At 54.9% G+C, this 18,077-nt stretch overlaps 1 protein-coding gene across 1 annotated transcript; it reads right to left on the bottom strand.

The window, feature by feature from the left end:
- Nucleotides 1-2,460: 2,460 nt before the first annotated feature.
- IGFBP4 (insulin like growth factor binding protein 4) lies at nt 2,461-14,072 on the bottom strand. Its single transcript, XM_061391733.1, has 4 exons — nt 13,468-14,072; nt 6,504-6,661; nt 5,600-5,734; nt 2,461-3,667 (listed from the first exon to the last, which is right to left on the bottom strand). The coding sequence occupies exons 1-4, from the start codon at nt 13,814-13,816 to the stop codon at nt 3,533-3,535; spliced, it is 777 nt and encodes a 258-aa protein (XP_061247717.1). The 5' UTR covers nt 13,817-14,072; the 3' UTR covers nt 2,461-3,532.
- Between the last annotated feature and the right edge of the window lie 4,005 nt (nt 14,073-18,077).

The raw sequence follows: 18,077 nt of genomic DNA, 5'->3' as shown, positions 1-18,077 counted from the left end.
GTAACTTGAAGGTGGAATCTGGCCCAGAGGGCAAAGGGGTTGGGACAAGCAGCGTTTTCCTGGAAGGAGTTGAAGGAATGGCCGTGTCTGGAACCTCAGAACCCTGATAAGAGAAGGGGCCAGGGGTCTTGGCCAGCTTTCCAGAGATTCCCCCACCTGAATCCAATACTGGAGTCAATCCACTTCTCCATTTTGTTTTTGTTCTCTACTCCCACCTTGCCTTCCTGGCAACGGAAAACCCAGCCCCCAACCTACAGCCAGACGTCGGGTCTTGATTTCCACCAAGGAGCCAGGAGTGAAGTGAAAGTCACTCAGTCATGTCTCTTAGAGACCTCGTGCACTGCCAGGAGCCTGCCAGGCTCCTCGGTACATGGAATTCTCCAGGCAAGAATACTGGAGTGGGTTGCCATGCCCTTCTCCAGGAGATCTTCCCCACCCTGGGATCAAACCCAGGTCTCTGGCATCGTGGGCGGATTCTTTACTGTCTGAGCCACCAGGGAAGCCCAAGGAGCTAGGAAATGGAAACCAAATGCCTGATACCAATTGGCATCAATGGGCTCACAGGTCCTCCACCCCTCTGCTCCAGACCACAGTGCCGGGAATGACATTTCTTAGGGAGGCAGGACAGAGAACTCAAGGACTTTGAAGGTATTCTAGGTATAGTGGCCCCACTGAGGTCCTCAGCACTCCCTCCCTTCCCACCTCTGCCAGGATGCTGATGCTCCTGTGGCAACTAGACTGACTGAGCATTCAAGGGGATTTACAGGTCACAGTGGGAGGGCTTGGGTGCAAACAGACCAGCAGTTCCTCTCTGGAGCCCGGTTCTCCCCACTGTGACACTGCCCAGGGCAGTTCACTTCCTCTGGCCTGGTAGTGGTAGAGGGTGTTCACATTGACACGCAGTTGCTTTTATTTCCTTCTTTTTTGACAACTAGCACCTGGCTCCCAGATGGTGGGGGCAGGAACCGGGGGTGGGGGTGGGGAATCTGCTGCGAGCTGTGGGATTCCTGCTCCCAAAGTACACATCCTCTGTTCTCTGGAGCTAGACAGCGGCCCCCGCCCCAACCCCACCACCACAAGCCCTGCATTGATGACAACTAACGAGTTGGGGAGGGAAGTACACGCATACGCTGTGAATTTCACTCTGTCTCTTGGCATCACACACGTCCATACTGAGACTCATAGAGCCCGCATAGACACACCACACAAGTGTGCACCACGTCTATACACACAGTGCCTGGATACATGTATCCTGTAAAAGCCTACACTCTCACTCACACTTCGGGTATCACTTTGCCATATGCACACACACACACATTATAAATACACTTATATCACAAAGGTACATCCCAGGCTACATGGGCAGCCACCTCCCAAGCAGACCCAGCACTTTCTTGGGAGGCCCATGAAAGGACAAGGACCTCTTACCTCCCACTCCCAGGACGCAAGGGTAGAGCACCGGGAAGACGGATTGCAGACAAGGGGGAATTTAAAGAGATGCCTTAGGGAAAGAGATACTCTCCCTCCATTTGGCTTAGGGATATAAAACTTCACTGTCAGCCCACTCTTGCCTCCTCCCCCTGTATGCCTTGGCCTCGGTCCCAGAAGTAGGGGGCTCTATGAAGAGCAGCCCCCTGGCTGAAGGAGCGTTGCTTTGTTCTTTATCTCCTGCGGCAGGCAGCAGCTTGCGGTGCCTCGGGAAAACTAGACGGCTGTGGGATGCCGCCACCGAGGCACAGCCAGAGAGATGAGGATCGCAGCCCCAGCCCCAAGATTCAGACAGCACAGGTGCCAGTGCATCGGGGCCAGGGAAACTGAGAAGCCTGGGAGCACCTCAAGAGATCAAACACATGTATACACACACACTCCACAGAAGTGAGGGGTGATGACCTCTTCTGGGACACGACCAGGAATCCAGCGGTACCTCGTGGACACACATTCTAGGGCTGGCACTGAGCGCCCACAGCCCGGTGAGCCCAGGACAGTGAGATTAAAGATAACCAACCGCACTCCCAAACCCTCAGAATCAAACCTCAGTGCAGCCCCCAGTCAAGAATCCAGGCAGTCAGAGCTGTGGAATGAATTGGAGAGCTTGTCCCCTTTCCCCAGCTTCAGGGCAGTCCCTCCCCCGACTAAATTGATAAATCAAATCCAGACACAAACCCGATCTGCCTGATGCCCTAGAAAATGCCCCCGCTTCACTCACCAACTGATCTCAGAAATAGCTTTGGCCCAGCAAGGCTGTCCCTGCTCGCTTCCTCCCTTCCGAAGCCATTACTGACCCACCAGGAGTCTGTACACAGACAGCACAGACTTTGGGGACACAGCGGCCTCCCAGGAAGAGGCTGCAGGGAAGAGGAGGGTGAACTGGCTGACCCTTTGCAGTCCTTTCACCATCTAAGACAGCTCTCCCATCCCTAGTAATTCCCTCTTAGTTGTAAATAAATCAACCAAACACCATTGTCTAGGGTTTTTTTGGTTTTGTTCTGTTTTGTTAAAAAAAAAAAGACAAGACATCATGGCCAACTGGTAGGTACCTAAGTCTCTGTCCATCCAGTTGAGCCAAAAAATGCCCAGGGGTAGGGAAATATAGGGGAGGAAAATCCAGGGAAGGAGACATGGGGAGGAAGGCAGAGCCACAGACAGTGAGCCACTGAAGGATGGCGCCATCCTGTGACTTCCTGTCTGTGACCACAAACGGAGGAGGAAGGAGCACCCCAGATAAGTCCCTCACCTCCCAGCATGCCGATCCCTTTCTCCATCAGGCACATACATTCTTTCCTCCTACTCTGATTGCTCAGAGATGGGCCCCACCTCCCCAGCCCTCTGCAGGGCTTCCTCTGACCTCTTCCCTTCCCCAGAGCAGGGTCTCAGTTGCCAGGCAATCAAGCCAAGGTGGGCTTGCCCTTGCAGGTCCTCCCGCTGGAAGGACCTGGGGAGGAGTAAAGGGGAGCCTGGCAGGTTTCAGTGTTGGGATTGGGTCTCAGTGGGTCTCCTGCTACCCCTCAGCTTCCCTATGGTAGGGACTAGACCTTCTGTCTAGACTGACGACAATGGTCAAGGTACATGTCTGTTTTCCTCCCCGATTATGGAACTGGGACTTCTCTTCTCCCACAGACTTGGGCTCACCTTGCAGGAGGTGGCCCCACATATCTACATCAGAGGGAGTCAAGATGAGTCCCCAGGGCTGCAAACTAGAGCTGGCATGTAGTATGTGGTCAAGAAGTGTTTATAGATGGCTGAAGGGCTGAAGGGCTGAATGGATGAATGAATCCAGGATCAATATGGAAACATACCAGGGCTCTCCTGGGCTATCTAAGCCCATAGAGGACACCCCTAGGGTTTGGCTCACCCCAAGCGCATACCCAGGCTCATCAACACACACGCACACACACATACACACAGACACACCCCGAGGGAAACTTCTGGGCCAGAGGCAAAGCCAGGACTCAGACCTAGGCTCCAGGTCAGCTCTGCAGCCTCCAGGGAAGGGGGCAGCAGGGGGCACTGAGCCCCCTGCCTGCTGACAGGCTCACTCTCGGAAGCTGTCAGCCAACTGGTGGCAGTCCAGCTCCCCCTTCGGCTCCAGGCCCCCCGGAAGCTTTACTCCCGTCTTCCGGTCCACACACCAGCACTTGCCGCGCTGCCCATCCAGGGCCGGGTGGCACTGCCAAGACAAGGGTATGAGAGGTTAGGTTCCCAGGCAGCCACCCCCAATCCCAGCCCAGCTCCCAGATCAGACAGTGGTTCCCAACTGGTCTCTGAGGGTGGAGGCTCCCTTGGGCATGAGTCCTCTGAGCTCTCTGGAGTGGAGCGAAGGTGGCCAAGAAGGAAAGGCCCAAAGAGTTTGGGAAGACAGAGCCTTGAGGAAGTTCTGTAGACACCCTGGAGGGGAGACAGGATCCACAGAGCTGAAAGGTACAGCTGAATGTGAAAGGCTAGGGCCCAGTTTGAAGTTTTTGGTTTGGGTTCTGATTGTGCTTTCGCTTGAGTTCTGACTGTGTTGAGGCTTCGAGAATAGGATTATGGTTAAGACTGTGATTATCCACATTGAAGTTAGGGTAGCATTAGGATAAGAGTTGCGGTCGAATTGGGAATTATGACTACAGTTTGAGTGGGGTGAGGCTGACAGCCCACGTCAAAAATGGAACTGGGACAGAGATAGAGGTCAAGGTCAGAACAAATAAAGCAGCTGGGCTAAATTTTGGGTCAGGCTTAGACAGGGGAGGGGGGAGGGGAGGGGTAAAGGTGTATTTCAGAATCAGGATTAGAGTTGAAGTGAAGGTTGTCTCAAGGGTCAGAACTGGCCAGATGATAAAGGATCAAGTGTCAGAATTTTCAGCAAATAAAAATGGGAAGGAAACACATAGAACTGTATAACACACAGGGTGAGCCCTAATGTAAACTCTGGTTAATAACTAATAATCAATTTTAGTTCCCTGGCGATCCAGTGGTTAGGACTCAGCACGTTCACTGCCAGGGGTCCAGATTCAATCCTAGGTCAGCAAACTAAGATCCCAGAAGCCATGTGGCTTGGCCAAAAAAAACAAAAGGAAAAAGCAAAATCGAGACAAGGATAAAATTGGTATTGGAACAAAGGCTGGAGAAAGGTTTGGCGCTGATTTGGCACGGGGGACCTTTCCGGTTCTCCACCATTGCACCCCACCTCATAACCTCCTCATGCCATCCTGGGGTGTGCAGACTCGGGGGCAGCCTTTCCCCTCCTAGCTAAGCCTCTACTGGCCCAGCGGCGGTCCACTTTGTGGATTCGCCTGTAGAGCATGAAGTGGGGGAATATGTGTGTCCAAGCCCACGAGGGCTGGAGGAGATCCAGGCTTCATCCAGCACGAGGCCACCCACTGCCCTGCCCAGATGTGCCACCACCCCAGGGGAGCCCAAGTCTGACAGGCCAGAGATGGAGCTGGAGCAGGTCCGCCTCACTGACCATCCCAGTTTCCTGGGGGCTTGTCAGAGGAACCCACGTTCCAAGGGTGTGAGGAGGCCTAGAGGTTTCTACACCCCTGTCTCCTCTCCCGCCCTTTCCTTCCTCTGCTCCACCCAAAGTGCTTCCCAGCTGTCAGGTCTGCCTCCCCCCAGCTTGGCTGACCCCTAGGTCCTTCGCTGACTCAGCTTGGGGGAAAAGGCATGTTGAGTTTTCTCTGCAACTCCTCAAGACCTAGCCCCTCCATTCCCAGATGACACCTCAGACATCCAGGGACAAAGGAAAACTACTCACAGGAGTGAAGGTGGAGAGGGGGAGGGGTTGGGAGGCAGAGGCTGACAGGGGTGCCAGGCCTGCCTCACAGATGGTGGCCACAGAGGCCACGGAAAGAGCCCTGGACGGGGAGGCAGGATGACTGGCCTGCCTTTAACTTGCCCTGTGACTCCGGGCTGCCCTCTGCCCCTCCCTGGGCCTCAGTCTACTCATCTGAGGGGAGAATAGGTAAAATGAACTGAGATCCTGAGTCTGAGGGTGGGGGTGGTTCGGCGAGGGCCTAAGGGGTGAGCTTGGGGCCAGGGAGCCTCCCCCTTCCTGAGACTGCCATCCCAGACATCCCAGAGCTGAGGCCGGGCCGAGCCGGCGGAGACGGAGACGCACCTGCTTGGGGTGGAAGTTGCCGTTGCGGTCGCAGTTGGGGATGGGAATGATGTAAAGGTCTTCGTGGGTGCGGCTCTGTGAGGCGGCCAGCCGCTCCAGCGCCCGGTGCAGCTCACTCTGGCAGGAGCCCTGGGGCTGGAGGAGGGGAAGATGAGACTGTTTAGCAGAAGCAGAAGAGGCAGGGGGACCAGGGCTGAGGGTCGGATCAGGACTGCAGGCTCTGAAAGGAGGGTTCAGGCCTGGTGGCCAAGCAGGCCTCCAGTGAGATGAAAGGAGGGGCTCGGGTTCAGGGGACCCTGGCGGGCAGGACAGGGGGACATTTAGGAGAGGATCTTGAGCCAGAAAGCTTCTAAAAAGGAGGGGTGTGACGTGAAGGGACCTAGTGGGGAAAGGAAATCTATGGAGAAGGACAGGAAGGGGATGATGTCTAAACAAGACGGAAGGATGAAATCATATAATTAACAACTTGTAAGACCCAGGCACGGATCCATCAGAACCACCCATCAGAAAAGACATTAGCCAGACCCTGGATCAACGTCCCAAGGCTCCCTACTATGGCCAGCCTGAACTCTCGAGTTACTGAGAAGCTCTGGGGTGAGGAATCCAGGGGAAGAGCCAAGCAACATCAGGGGGTTTGGGGCAACTGCTATTCACCAACCAGCGTGGAAGTGTCTCAGTATTTAACAGTAACTTCAGCTGTCCCCAGTGTCTAGAATTGCTGAGCCGGAAAGGAATTTCAACAGGAGGGAGGACTTTTTTCTGGGTCCTGATGATGCACACAAGGTGCACAGAGCAGACAGCCAAAGAATGCTTGCAGAACGGACACCGTTGGGATCTGGTGGTGGCGGTGGTGATGGTGGTGGTGTGTGCCTATGCATGTGCACATTTGATCAGTGGTCCTCACCACAGGCCGGGCTTCCTCTCGGGGCGCCCCGATGACCTTCATCTTGCCCCCACTGGTGCTCCGGTCTCGAATTTTGGCCAAGTGCTTCTGCAGGCACTTGCGGTCGTGGGCGCTGCAGGGGCTGAAGCTGTTGTTGGGGTGGTCGCCCTCGTCCTTGTCTGCAGTCAGGCAAGATGGGGAGAGGTCAGTGCTTATAAAGGGCAAGACAGCAGAGCAACCCGACTTCCCATCTGCATTCTCCTCCTTGGGAAGTCTCCAGCCTGGTGCTGGAAGAACCAGGGGAGGAGCAGGGGGTCTGGGGTAGGAAGAAATGAAAGCAGCACCTTGGTTTCCTCCCCACTCCCCTGGATCTTCTCAGGAGAATATTCCTCTTGGAGACCTTGATTTTTCCTTCACTCCACCCAGTCCAGTCCTCAGATGAGTCACCAGCTGCAGCCGCCCAAACAGCAGGAGGGTCCCCTGGGCCTTGCAGGGAGGTCTGAGGCAGGCCAAGGGCCCCACATTCATGTCCCCTTCCATTCAGCTCTCCCTACCATCCCCCTTCTCCGTCTGCTCTTTCTTCCTGTCTCCTTTCCTGCTCCTTTCAGCGTCTGGCTGAGCCAGCCAGGGGTTCCCCAGGGCTGTCAGTTCTGCTGACCCTCTTCCAAATGGCCAGAATCAAAGTTTCCATGAGTGATGAGAAACGTGGCCCAAAAGCTCTCTCCATTGGCTGGAGAGGAGAAGTGGGAGTGGGTGTGTGTGCTTGCATGTGAAAAGTGTGTGCGTGTGTGTGTGTGGGAGAGACACTGTGTGGCCCTCAGGACCAAAAGAACACCCTTGCACATTCCTGCAGCTCCCCACCCCACCACTCCAAAGTCTCCCATCCTTAGATTTCAGACCTCATCCAAAGTGCATATCAGCTGCCCAGAGCCAGGGCGCTTGGGATCTGGAGATGGGGGTGGGCTGGACCACCACCCTCTCCCTGGGATCTCTTAAAGGCTCTATCTGAACTCAAGAAAAAAACCCATCCAGAAGTCCCAGAACTGTAACCTCTGCTACTCCATCCTGGCAGCCAAAACCAGAACGCGGAGCTGAGCTGGAGGAAGAGGTCTCAAGATCTCTCTGCACATCAGAGCCACCTCTGAAATGCTCAGGCTTGGCAGCTTGCTGCCGGCTCGAGTGCAAAGCCCCTGCCAGCATTCCAGATGTTGGCAGCCGGACAGAAGGTTACATCTGGTTTGCGTCAGGATTTTTTTTTTTTTTTTTCCTGAGGAGTTAGCAGGTTCCTCCATGCATGGCAGCAGTCCCAGAGCTGCCTTGGGGTCAAATTGTATTTTTCTGCCCAGCCAAAGTTAGTTGGGGGGGTGGGGGTTAGTTCTCTTCTTATTCTCCTAGTTCTGGGGGTGTGGGGGGGTGAAGCACATAGATAAAGAGAAGCCAGACATGGAGGAATCTAGACCCCCAAAAAGTCTGTGTCAAGATTCCACACCAAAGGTTATTTATAAAGTTGAGTCACCAAGGATGGGAAAAGGTTTTGTCACGGGTGCAGGGCTGGCTTAGAGAAAAGAACCAGAGGGAAGGAATAAATGGAGCAGAGAGATATAATCCTTCCTTCTACGTATTTAACATCTCAAGAAGGACAGTCTGTTGGGGACTTCTGTCCCAAAAGATGACAACAAGTTTCCAAAGGTCAACCAAGGAGAAACCTTGAAGACAAAGACCAACAAAGACTTCCCAGCCGGTGTGGGCAGCAGCAGAAGGGACTGGTCAATTTCAGAAGACCAGGATTGTGCAAAGGGGCCCATAAGAAGTCAGACTCCAAGCCCTCAGCCAGGAACCAGAGAGAAGATCTGAGATCCAGGCTCCTCCCTGAAGACCCTCCCAAGGAACTTTCTGGCCAAGGAGGCCCAGGCTGGCCAGTGACCCCCCCACACACACCACTCTCATCTTGCACAAAGCCACAAGACTTGTGGGTGGACTCAGCTTCGCGGGGGTTTAGGCTGGAGCTGACGATCAGAAAGAAAGGAAATAGAAGACAGGAAAAAATTGAAACCAAATCTTGGAACCACAGGGGCTAAGCTGAGCTGGGAACAAAGGGGCCACCGCTCTACCTGGAAAGGCTGGAAGAATCCCAGGGGTCATTTGCCACAACCCAAGAGTACCTCGACGGCCCCCTTTGACCTGGAGACATTTCGCTGTCTTTCCTTTGAGTTTGCTTTCTTTTCATGACCATAAAAGAAAGCACAGTTGTGCACAGTGACACTTGTGCCTCTTGATAAGTGGCCAGATGTTCTTTAGGTTCCCTAGGAAGAGTTTTTCTAATGCAGGGGGCTGCCTCAGGAGGTAGAGAGCTCTCTGACCTGGAGGTGGGGCGAGTCAGGGTGGCAGAGGCCTCAAGGACCTGGAAAGATCTGCAGTAGAGGTCTGACTGCTTTCCAACATTGTGTTCCCATGAGTCGAAGTTCACACAGACACTCAGGGGATTATTAAAGGATATTTGGAATGTTTATCCCCTAACTTAAGAAGCACCATTAAGGAGAACAACTGGGTCCGCTCACTGAACCCTGGGGCTGCGTGAGGCATAGGGCGAGCTTGGAACATAGCTCTTGTTTTGTGTTGGCAGGCCCACATCACATGGGAGGGAGGGGGACGTTATCTGGGGAAAGCTGAGCCGGCTGCCTGCCTGGCCTCCCAGCCTCCTTGGTTCCCCACTGCCCAGCACACTTAGCCGTTTAGAGTAGAACCCAGCAGACGGGGACAGTGGCTCCATACTGCCTCTTGCAGGGACATGGGTACACAGCATGTCCCTATCAGCACAGACAGAGGCAGGGATTCAAGGATCACAAACACACACAAACAATCACGTGTCCAGACACACACTGGTCCACACGTGCACACCCACATGCACCCTGGCACCCTGACCCTGCCCTGGGCAGAGCACACTGACTATCCCGGCAGTTGACTTTCCACTTAATCTGTAACTTTACATTGTCCAGCCTTGTTTCACTGGCAGACTGAGTCCCCACCCCAGGATCCACCCCAGGCACTAGGTTTAGGAGGGCAAAGTTCGTAGCCTTGAGTCTCTAAAAAAAAAAAAAAGTTCATCTTCCCACCTCTACAACCTGCTAAATGCTTGCTACTTACTTCTCTGCTCACCCAGGAGGTCAGTCACATCGTGCTGCTCACCTAGGTGGTGCTTCTGGAAAAACCACGATCCTGGTGGGTTTCCCTCTGAGCAGGAGCCAGAGTCAGACCTTCCCCCTCACTTCCCCAACAAAGGTCAGAATCCCTACGTCTGAAAGGTCTGTTTGGGAGGTGGGGCTTCCCAGGTAGGCTGGGTCACCTCATCTGGCCCTGCTGGAGTAGGCCAATGACGTCCCACCACAGGGTAAACATGGTCTCTGCTCCAGCCACAGAGGAAGGGCAGGCACCCAGAGAAAGAAGAGGCTCCACAGCTTTGGCACCAGTGGCTGCAAAGTTCATGGTCAAAGCTAGAGGATTTCCTCTTTCTTGCTGCCCAATTTCATCCCCATGATTTCTCCTCCACTCCAGCCCACACCCAGCTCAAGATGCCTAGGGTGAGGCTCTGAGGTAGGTGGGCCCAGCCACCTAGACATGAGCTGGAGGGTCACCCACCTGCCCTGCAAGAAAGGCCTGGACTCTCACTGGAGAAGCCAAGATCCCCCGGCCAGGTACCAGGCCTTTCTCTGAGGTCTGGTTAAAGTGGGGGCGCCCCCCTCACCCTCGTGCCATGGCTGCTGGCCTCAAAGTGTCAGATAAGGACAGCTGGCCCCTCCACCCTACCCCCTCCCTCCACTCCTCTGCATGTCCCTCAGCTTTGCTCACTTGCCCCATTGCTCCCTAAAGCCCTAGCATCATGGGAGAAGCTAAGCTTCAACTTAAATCTATTTGGTTTTCTGTTCATCACCAAGCTCTCATTGCTCCAACATTGAGCTCTTACTCCATGCCAGATGCCCCAAGCCTACAAGTTAGGTCCTGTTGTCCCCTCTTTTTACACATGAGGAAATGAAGCAGAATGGCTGGAGGAAAGGAGAAGAACATATCTCTGCAGCTCCTATGTCTTTAAATGGAAAGGCTCCTGATACCCAAAGCACCAATAATTCTGACTTTGCCAAAACTGAAGAAAAAATGTTAAGCAGGCATGCTCCTCCTTCCCCCCTCCCCCAAGGCACAGAATTTCTGGGAAGGCCCTGTTCCCATGACGTGACTGGATTCCCAGTATTGAAGTAGAGGGGACAATATTTGCTGTGTCGACTAAAAATTAACCCAGCCTGCATGTTCCCTAACGCTGTCCCAGAGGGACCCAGGGCACAGCTTTGGATCACCCCAGTCCAAACACTGATCTTCCCACCATCCCCCCCCCAGATTCCACAAGTCAAGGGTCAGTACTCTGAATCAGGATCGTGAATTTCTGAGGCAGGTGTCCCCACTCCGCCCTCACCGCTAGTGGCCTGGCTCAAAAAGCTGGGACAGGGGGTCATGGCACAGGATGGAGGCAGGGGAGCATGGACAGGGATGTGGGGAGACCTGCCCCCCTGAGCAAAGAGTCAGCCTCTGGACCACAGCAGACCAAGGTAGGAGGCTGCCCTCCCCCAGTCACCTGCTGAAGCTCAGCCCCAAGAGGAACAGGCAGGAAGAAAAGTTCAACTGATACCTCTGCCAAAACCCAGGCAAGAAAGTTAAAGCCTTGGGACATAACAGGGACAGTGGCGTATTGACAGTGGAAGGCTCAGGAGGACAGCAGGGAGAGGGACCAAGCTCTGGCCTCCAGATCTCACCAGACACCCTGCAGGGTTGCCACACAACCCTAGGGGGCGCCTTTCACATGGTGTGGTATGGCCTGGGCTGGGGCAGGGGTACTTCTGGGATGACTGGGAGGTAAAAAGTCAAGGACACAGCTTACTGAGTGGGGACCTAGTGCCCCAGGGTCCCCTCACCTCCCCTTTCCCTCTCCCGATTTCTGCCTGCCCTGCAAGGATGGAGGCCAAGGCAAGGAGGGAAGGAGGAGAGGGGTTGAGAGACCCGGGCCCTATAATCTAAAGAGGACCTAAAGCTGCCTGTCGAGGCCGGTGGATATGATGTCCACAGGGCACTCACAATCTGTTCACGCCATGCCTCCCCAATCTTCTAGGGGAACAGTTTTCTGCACTACGGGATGGGCTGTTCCTACCTAGCCAGGAAAGAAGGGGCTAAGGGCTCTTCTCTTCAGCCTCAGGTTCAAGTTGGTGAGAGAGGAGAAGCTCACCAGCCTAATCTGCGGCCAGATACCCGCTGGCGGGTGGAGGATGAAGATGCAAAGGGAAAGTGGACCTGTTGTACCCAGGGAGCCCAAGAGCTCAGCCCTCACTCCCAGTATGGTCTAGCACCAGAACCCTCCTCCCCGCTGGCACTGGCATCTGTACCCCAGGATCAGCGACTTACACCCCAAGACTCCCCCCCACGGCTTCCCAGATGTGCTGGGTGCCAGGCTGGCATTTCTCCTAGAATATTTTCTGCTGACCTATCTCTCGCTGCCCAGGAGCAGGAAGGGCAGAGAGGCCCGAGGCCCAGACCCCTGGGGTCCACCTCCTTCCTGTTTTCCCTGCATCCTGCTCTCCTCTGGCTAACAAGCTGCAGAGGATTGAGGAAGTGGAGCGGCCTGGGACCCAGGGCAGGAAGCTTGGGGCCGCACTCCCAGCATCCGGACTGCAACAATGGAAGCTTCAAGCACCAGGAAAAGAGACAGACACTGACAGAGGCACCGGGAGAGCAAAACAGAGTCAGAGAGGGAACAAGAAACAGAGGCAGAGGGAGAGAAAGGCAGACAGAGGTTCCAAAAGTAACAGAGAAAGACAGGAACAGAGACAGAGAGAGAAATGGTGACAGAGACGAGAGAAAGGGCAACAGAAAGAGACTGAGATGAAAGTGAGCGAAGCAGAGCAACAAAAACAGGAAAAGGAATAAGATAAGGAGAAAGAAGCTGATAACGGACAGGAGATAGTGATGAAAGGAGAATTTGAGAATGTTGTTAGTGAAACTAGAGGTTGAGAGATGCAGCAGGAAAGAACAAAAGAATAAGAGGAAGAAGGAGAGAGACTGAGAAAGGTTACTAGAAGAAACTGAAAGTCTCACCGAGATATAGGAAAAGAGAAAGTGTAAGAATGAGGGCCTTCTAAATCTCTCTGGAGAGGGCCTTCTAAACTTCTCTCTATCTCGATCTCTCTCTCCCCACCCCCGCCACCCCGACCGTCCATCCCTGCTCCCTATCCCGTTAGGTTTCTGCAGCTCTGGGCTGAGAACCAAGACTTGCTTCTCTTCTGCCACCTCAGATGGCACCTGCCAGGAGCAAGAAGCAGGGTGCCTGTGTACCAGGGCAGGAGGAGAACCCTGTCTTCCCAATACCTCTAAAAAAGCTAGGTGAGCTGGCCTGGGACTTTGGGGAAGGGCTACTCTGATGCCCCCTCACCATCAAAACCTCTCTAATTTGCATGTCCTGCTCGATCCCACGTCAATGTCAAAAGTCCAAGCCCGGGGTTCTCAGACTCCTGGGGCTTCAAGCTGAGTCCAGAGCGAGGGAAGGTCACTGGATCAGGAACTGAAAGTCTCCAGGCCACCATCCCCATCCCCCAGGTATCTGGCCCCTCACTTGCAGGCTGCGGCTGCTGGCTGGACCAGGTCACTTAACTTTCCACCCTTACAGCAGCATCCAGGACTACCATTGAGACTCTCTTCCCAAATAGGTACCCTTCAGATGGAGCAATGGCACAGAATCCTCCTCCGTGATGGTGGCAACAGGCTGCCCAGGGACTTGATAGCAGTTTCCTTGGCTGACCCTGTCCCATGCCAGTTGGGCCCTGCCACGTACCTGTCTTCTGCTCAACTCACAGAGGATTTTCAAGAGCCTTCCGGGCCAACCCGAATGGGAAAGGGGGCTTCTGGGAGGGCAGGACCCCAGGGAGGGCATGCAAGGGCAGGGGCACCTTACCAGAGGGCTGCAGGCTTTCCTGGATGGCCTCGATCTCTGCCAGCTCCATGCACACGCCTTGTCCGTGCACCAGCGTGTGCAGGGGCTTCTCCACGCCCCGGGGCGGGTAGCAGCGCAGGCCGGAGCCGCAGCGGGGGGTGTACACCCCACAGGGCATCCCTTTGCCCAGGGCGCAAGTGGCGCAACAGCCGCAGCCCGGCTCTCGCACCAGCTCCTCGCAGCCCACGGGGGGGCGGCAGCGCGCCAGCTTCTCCTCGGAGCAGGGCGGGCAGTGGATGGCTTCGTCGCCCAGGCTCGGCCCGGGCCCGGCGGCCAGCAGCAGCGCGGCCACGAGGCAGAGGGACAGCATGACCGAACGGGGACGGGGCGCGGGCTGGCAGCGGGAGATACACAGGGGCAGCGCCCGGCGCGCCTGGAGGACCCGACTCGGAGGACGCGGGGACACGCGGTGGCCCCCGCTGGCGGACAAGGACGGAGCCGAGGAAGTTAGCAAGCTGGCCGGAGGGGAGAGAGCCTGGCCGCCGAGGCGCTGCGCCGCATCCTCGGCCCGGCCCAGGCGGCGGGCGGTTGGGGGGCAGGGGGCTGAGCGGCTGCCCGGGACCGGCTCCCCCGGACTTTATACGGGCCCCTGGCCACACCCCCAGCGCCGTCCCAGTGGTGGGGGAGGGGCAGGGGAGAGGGAGACGGAGAGGCGGCTGTTAGGGGGAGGGGGCGCTGTCCTAAGTCGCCGCCGCCGCTGCAACATCTGAAAGTCCTTTTCTGCCGCAGGAGGAAGCGGCGCAGTTTGGAAGCCACGGCAGGGGCCGAGAGCGCTTCCGAACTGGGGCCCCGGGGGGCAGCGAAGGGTGAGGAAAAGCGAAGGCGCTGTTCCTCGGTTCCCCCACCCCCGACCTTGGAGGATTCTCCCCCGGACCCCTGAGATGGCCCGCGGTCCCACACGCTGAGAGCGCGACGACCTCCTGGCCCCAACTCCCGAGTCCGAGATTCAGTCTCCCTGGCCGGAGAGAGTCCTTTCCACCCCACTCAAGGGCTTCTCGTCTCAGCCGCTGGAGAACTGGTCCGGGGAGGAGGGGAAAAGGGGCCCAGAAGGTTCTGACGGCCCTAAGAAGTTAATGGGCTCTCTCCTCACTTGCCTCTTCCAACCTGCTCCGGCCCCCAGCCGCCTCGGCGGCTCATTGGAGGCCCTGTCCCGTCTGGCTTACCCAGGATGAAGTCAACAGAACTCCCACCTGGAGAGGGAGATGCCCAGACGCTTGCTCCTTCCTGGATGTTTGCTTCTACTGCCCCAAATTGGCTGAGGAGATTGCCACTCTCAAAGGCAAAGTGTGCATTGCACAACTCCAGGGGGCACCATTTCTCTTGTAGTCATTGTAGACTTGTATAGCTGTTGTGACTGTCTTCCAGCAGATGGCACTCAATGGTTTTGAGAACAGGGGTGCCTTTTCTAATTCACCCAGCAGTGCTATTTGGGCTAGCGTCAGGGTTGGCTGGGCCTCTGTGAGATCCTGTTGGTGCGTGTATGCGCCTTGCCTCAATCCTGCAGGGTTAGGAGGGGTTCTAGAGTAGTATTTGGAGCAGGGACTCCTTTCCTAGATGGTCTCTCGGGTCCTCCCTCCCCACCCTCCCCCAAAGTTTCTGCTATCCTGGACCTGATTTCAGGGTAAGGGCTCCTGTCCAGGCATAATTGGTGACCTGCTGTGGATTTTTCTGGCTTGGCCTAGAAAGCTGCAGGGTAGCCAAGCTGAAGTGTAGATCAGAGACCCTCTTCCTGATTCCTCCTCCAGGACAGAGGTCCTTCAGTTTCACAGGGATTGGGCCATCTTTTACCTTCTGCAAGTGCAGACTGTCCAGGTGAGAGGAGGGAGGCAGAGGGGCTAGAAGCTGACCCCCACAGGGACAGAACCAAAAGTTGCAAACTGACGGCACCTACTGGCAGGACTGCAGAAGGACTGGAGAGTCACTGCTGGGGACACAATTTCGGGATGCTCCGCGGACATCTCACAGACGACTGGGGTCTCTTCTTCCCCATCTGTCTTGGCCCAAAGGGGGCCAGGCTCCTCCATTCCTGGGGGAAGCCTGGCCTATCCCCGATTCAGAAAACTTCCCCCAGCTCTCCCAACTCCTTCATCATCATGGGACCCAGTTCTGCCACCAACTCACTGTATGAACTTGGACACCACCCCTTAGAGCTCGAACGTCCCTAACTAGAATGGAGGTAGATCATCTCCACCTCGCCTACCTCTTAAAGCTCCTGTGAGAATAAACCGGGACCAGGAAGAATAGTTCTGATTGCAATGCTGGACCTGTCTCCTGGATAGCAAACCTGGGAGGGATAATGGTGCTGGGACAGAAGGAAGGAGGGCAGAAGAGGCTGAGCTGAAGCCAAGAGAAGTGCCAGGGGATGAAGCATGAGTGCCGTGAGTGTCGGAAATCTGGACAGTTTTCCAGGTGAGACATGTCCACACCTCTACCCCAGCAGCTCCCCCCGCCCCAAGTCTATCCTCAGCCTTACCCCCATCGCTATCTGGGATAATTCCTAGGAGGCAGGAAAACAGATATGAGAGCTCTTCCAAGCACCTCCCCCATCATACATGCAACCCACCTTTACTGAACACCTACTGCGTGCAGGCTTTGTGCTAATACAGGGTATCCAGACACGGCTGAGACCACTGCCCACCCTCAGGGAGCTCACTGCCTAGTGAGGGGAGACAGACATATGAATAAAATAAGGGCAAGTGCCCTGGGAGTGTCTATATGGGGCATGGTGGGGACCCAGATGCACAAATGGTCAGTTCTACATCCAGGTCAAGGAAAGACTTCATGGAGGAAGTGACTCTTGAACCAACGGTCTTCCATCCATGCTAGAGGGATAAACACAGGTATTAGCATCAGGGGGACTTTCCAGGTGGCGCTAGTGGTAAAGAATCCACCTACCAATGCAGGAGACACAGATTTGATCCCTGGGTCGGTAAGAGCCCCTGGAGGAGAAAATGGCAACCTACACCATTATTCTTGCCTGGAAAAATCCCATGGACAAAGGAGCCTGGTGGGCTACAGCCCTCGGGGTCTCAGAGTCAGACACAATTGAGCACACACACATTAGCATCAGGCTGACCTGGATTCTATCCCGGTTTTGTCACCAGTAACTGAAACAAGATATTCTCTGCATTTCACAGTTTCACAGAAAGAAGGGTAGGGAGGGAAGAGATTGAAAAGTAGCCCAGCACACATATGCTCCTCATCTCCCCTGCTAGAAACTAACTTCTCCACCTGGCTGGACATTCCCTGGTGGTAGGAACTGGTTCTCCTCCCCTAGATTAGAAGTTCCCAGAGGACTGGCTTGGGTGTCCCCTTCCCCTGTAGCCTGCTGGTATCCGGGAGAGGCTGTATGTAAAAGACATGGGATTTGGAGTTACCAGACCTGGGTTTGAGTAGCAGCACAGCCAACAAAGAGCTTTGTTACACTTGAAACTAACATAACATTGTAAGTTAACTATACTTCAGCTTTACAAAAAGAGTTTTGTGACCTTGGACATACACTTAATGTCTTGAAGGGTTATTTTCATCCTCTGTTTAAAAAAAAAAAAAAGGAGAGATAATAGTTGGGCATCCCCACAGTTTTGTTGTTGTTGTTTAATCACTAAGTCATGTCTGACTCTGCGATCCCATGGACTGTAGCCTGCCAGGCTCCTCTGTCCATGGGATTTCTCAGGCAAAAATACTGGAACGGGTTACCATTTCCTTCTCTAGGAAATCTTACTGACCCAGGGATGGAAACTGCATCTCCTGCATGGGCAGGAGGATTCTTTACCGCTGAGCCACCCCAAAGCAAGGTTGCAAGAAAAAGTGAGATCATGGACAAGAAAGGGCTTTGAGGAATGAAAAGCAGATGCTGTGTGTGGGTTTCCTCCACCTCACTGCTGCCTCTGAGGACTGGGAGCCCCCCAGAGACAGAAACCCAGTTCTCCTTCCCTGCAGTCTTTCCCAGCCCAGAGCTCTACCAGAAAAAAGATAACTCCTCTTCCCCTCAGCATCCTTGTCCGTCCCTCACCTCCTGGGAGCTGGGGGGTGGGGGCCAGGAAGAGACTCCTAGTGGACAGGTGGAAAGCCTCACTCTCTTCAGCCTCTTCCATCCCACCCCCTCACCAGCTTGTTGCTTAGAAAGAATCTCACTGTGTAGCTCATTGGTCTAGGGGTGTGATTCTCACTTAGGGTACAAGAGGTCCCGGGGTCAAATCCAGGATGAGCCCCCGCTTCTTGGGCTTCGCTGGTGGCTCAAATGGTAAAGAATCTGCCTGCAATACGGGAGACCCAAGTTCTATCCCTGGGTCAGGAAGATCCCCTGGAGAAGGGAATAGCAACCCGCTCCAGTATTCTTGCCTGAAGAATTCCATGGACGGAGGAGCCTGGTGGGCTACAGTCTATGGGGTCAAAAAGAGTCGGATGTGGCTGAGCAACTAACACTTTCACAACTCCCTTGTTAGCTCAGTTTCAAATTTCTATTGTACGGCTCCAGCTAGGCTTCTTAGAGAATCAGTAAGAAAGAGAGCTCTGTTCCCAGGGGAAAGAAACAGTCCTGCCCTCAGGGAACACCCACTCTGCTGGCTTGC

Source organism: Bos javanicus, chromosome 19 (genome assembly GCF_032452875.1).
Source record: "Bos javanicus breed banteng chromosome 19, ARS-OSU_banteng_1.0, whole genome shotgun sequence".
Lineage (NCBI taxonomy): Eukaryota > Metazoa > Chordata > Mammalia > Artiodactyla > Bovidae > Bos > Bos javanicus.
The sequence above is the reverse complement of the archived record's forward strand: the minus strand, read 5'-3'. Positions and strand labels throughout refer to the sequence as shown.

Coding starts and splice junctions, on each gene's coding strand:
- IGFBP4 (XM_061391733.1), bottom strand. CDS start 13,816: ATGCTGTCCCTCTGCCTCGTGGCCGCGCTGCTGCTGGCCGCCGGGCCC. Junction 6,662..13,467: donor GGAAAGCCTGCAGCCCTCTG/GTAAGGTGCCCC, acceptor GCCTGACTGCAG/ACAAGGACGAGGGCGACCAC. Junction 5,735..6,503: donor GAGAGGAAGCCCGGCCTGTG/GTGAGGACCACT, acceptor CCCCTCCTCCAG/CCCCAGGGCTCCTGCCAGAG.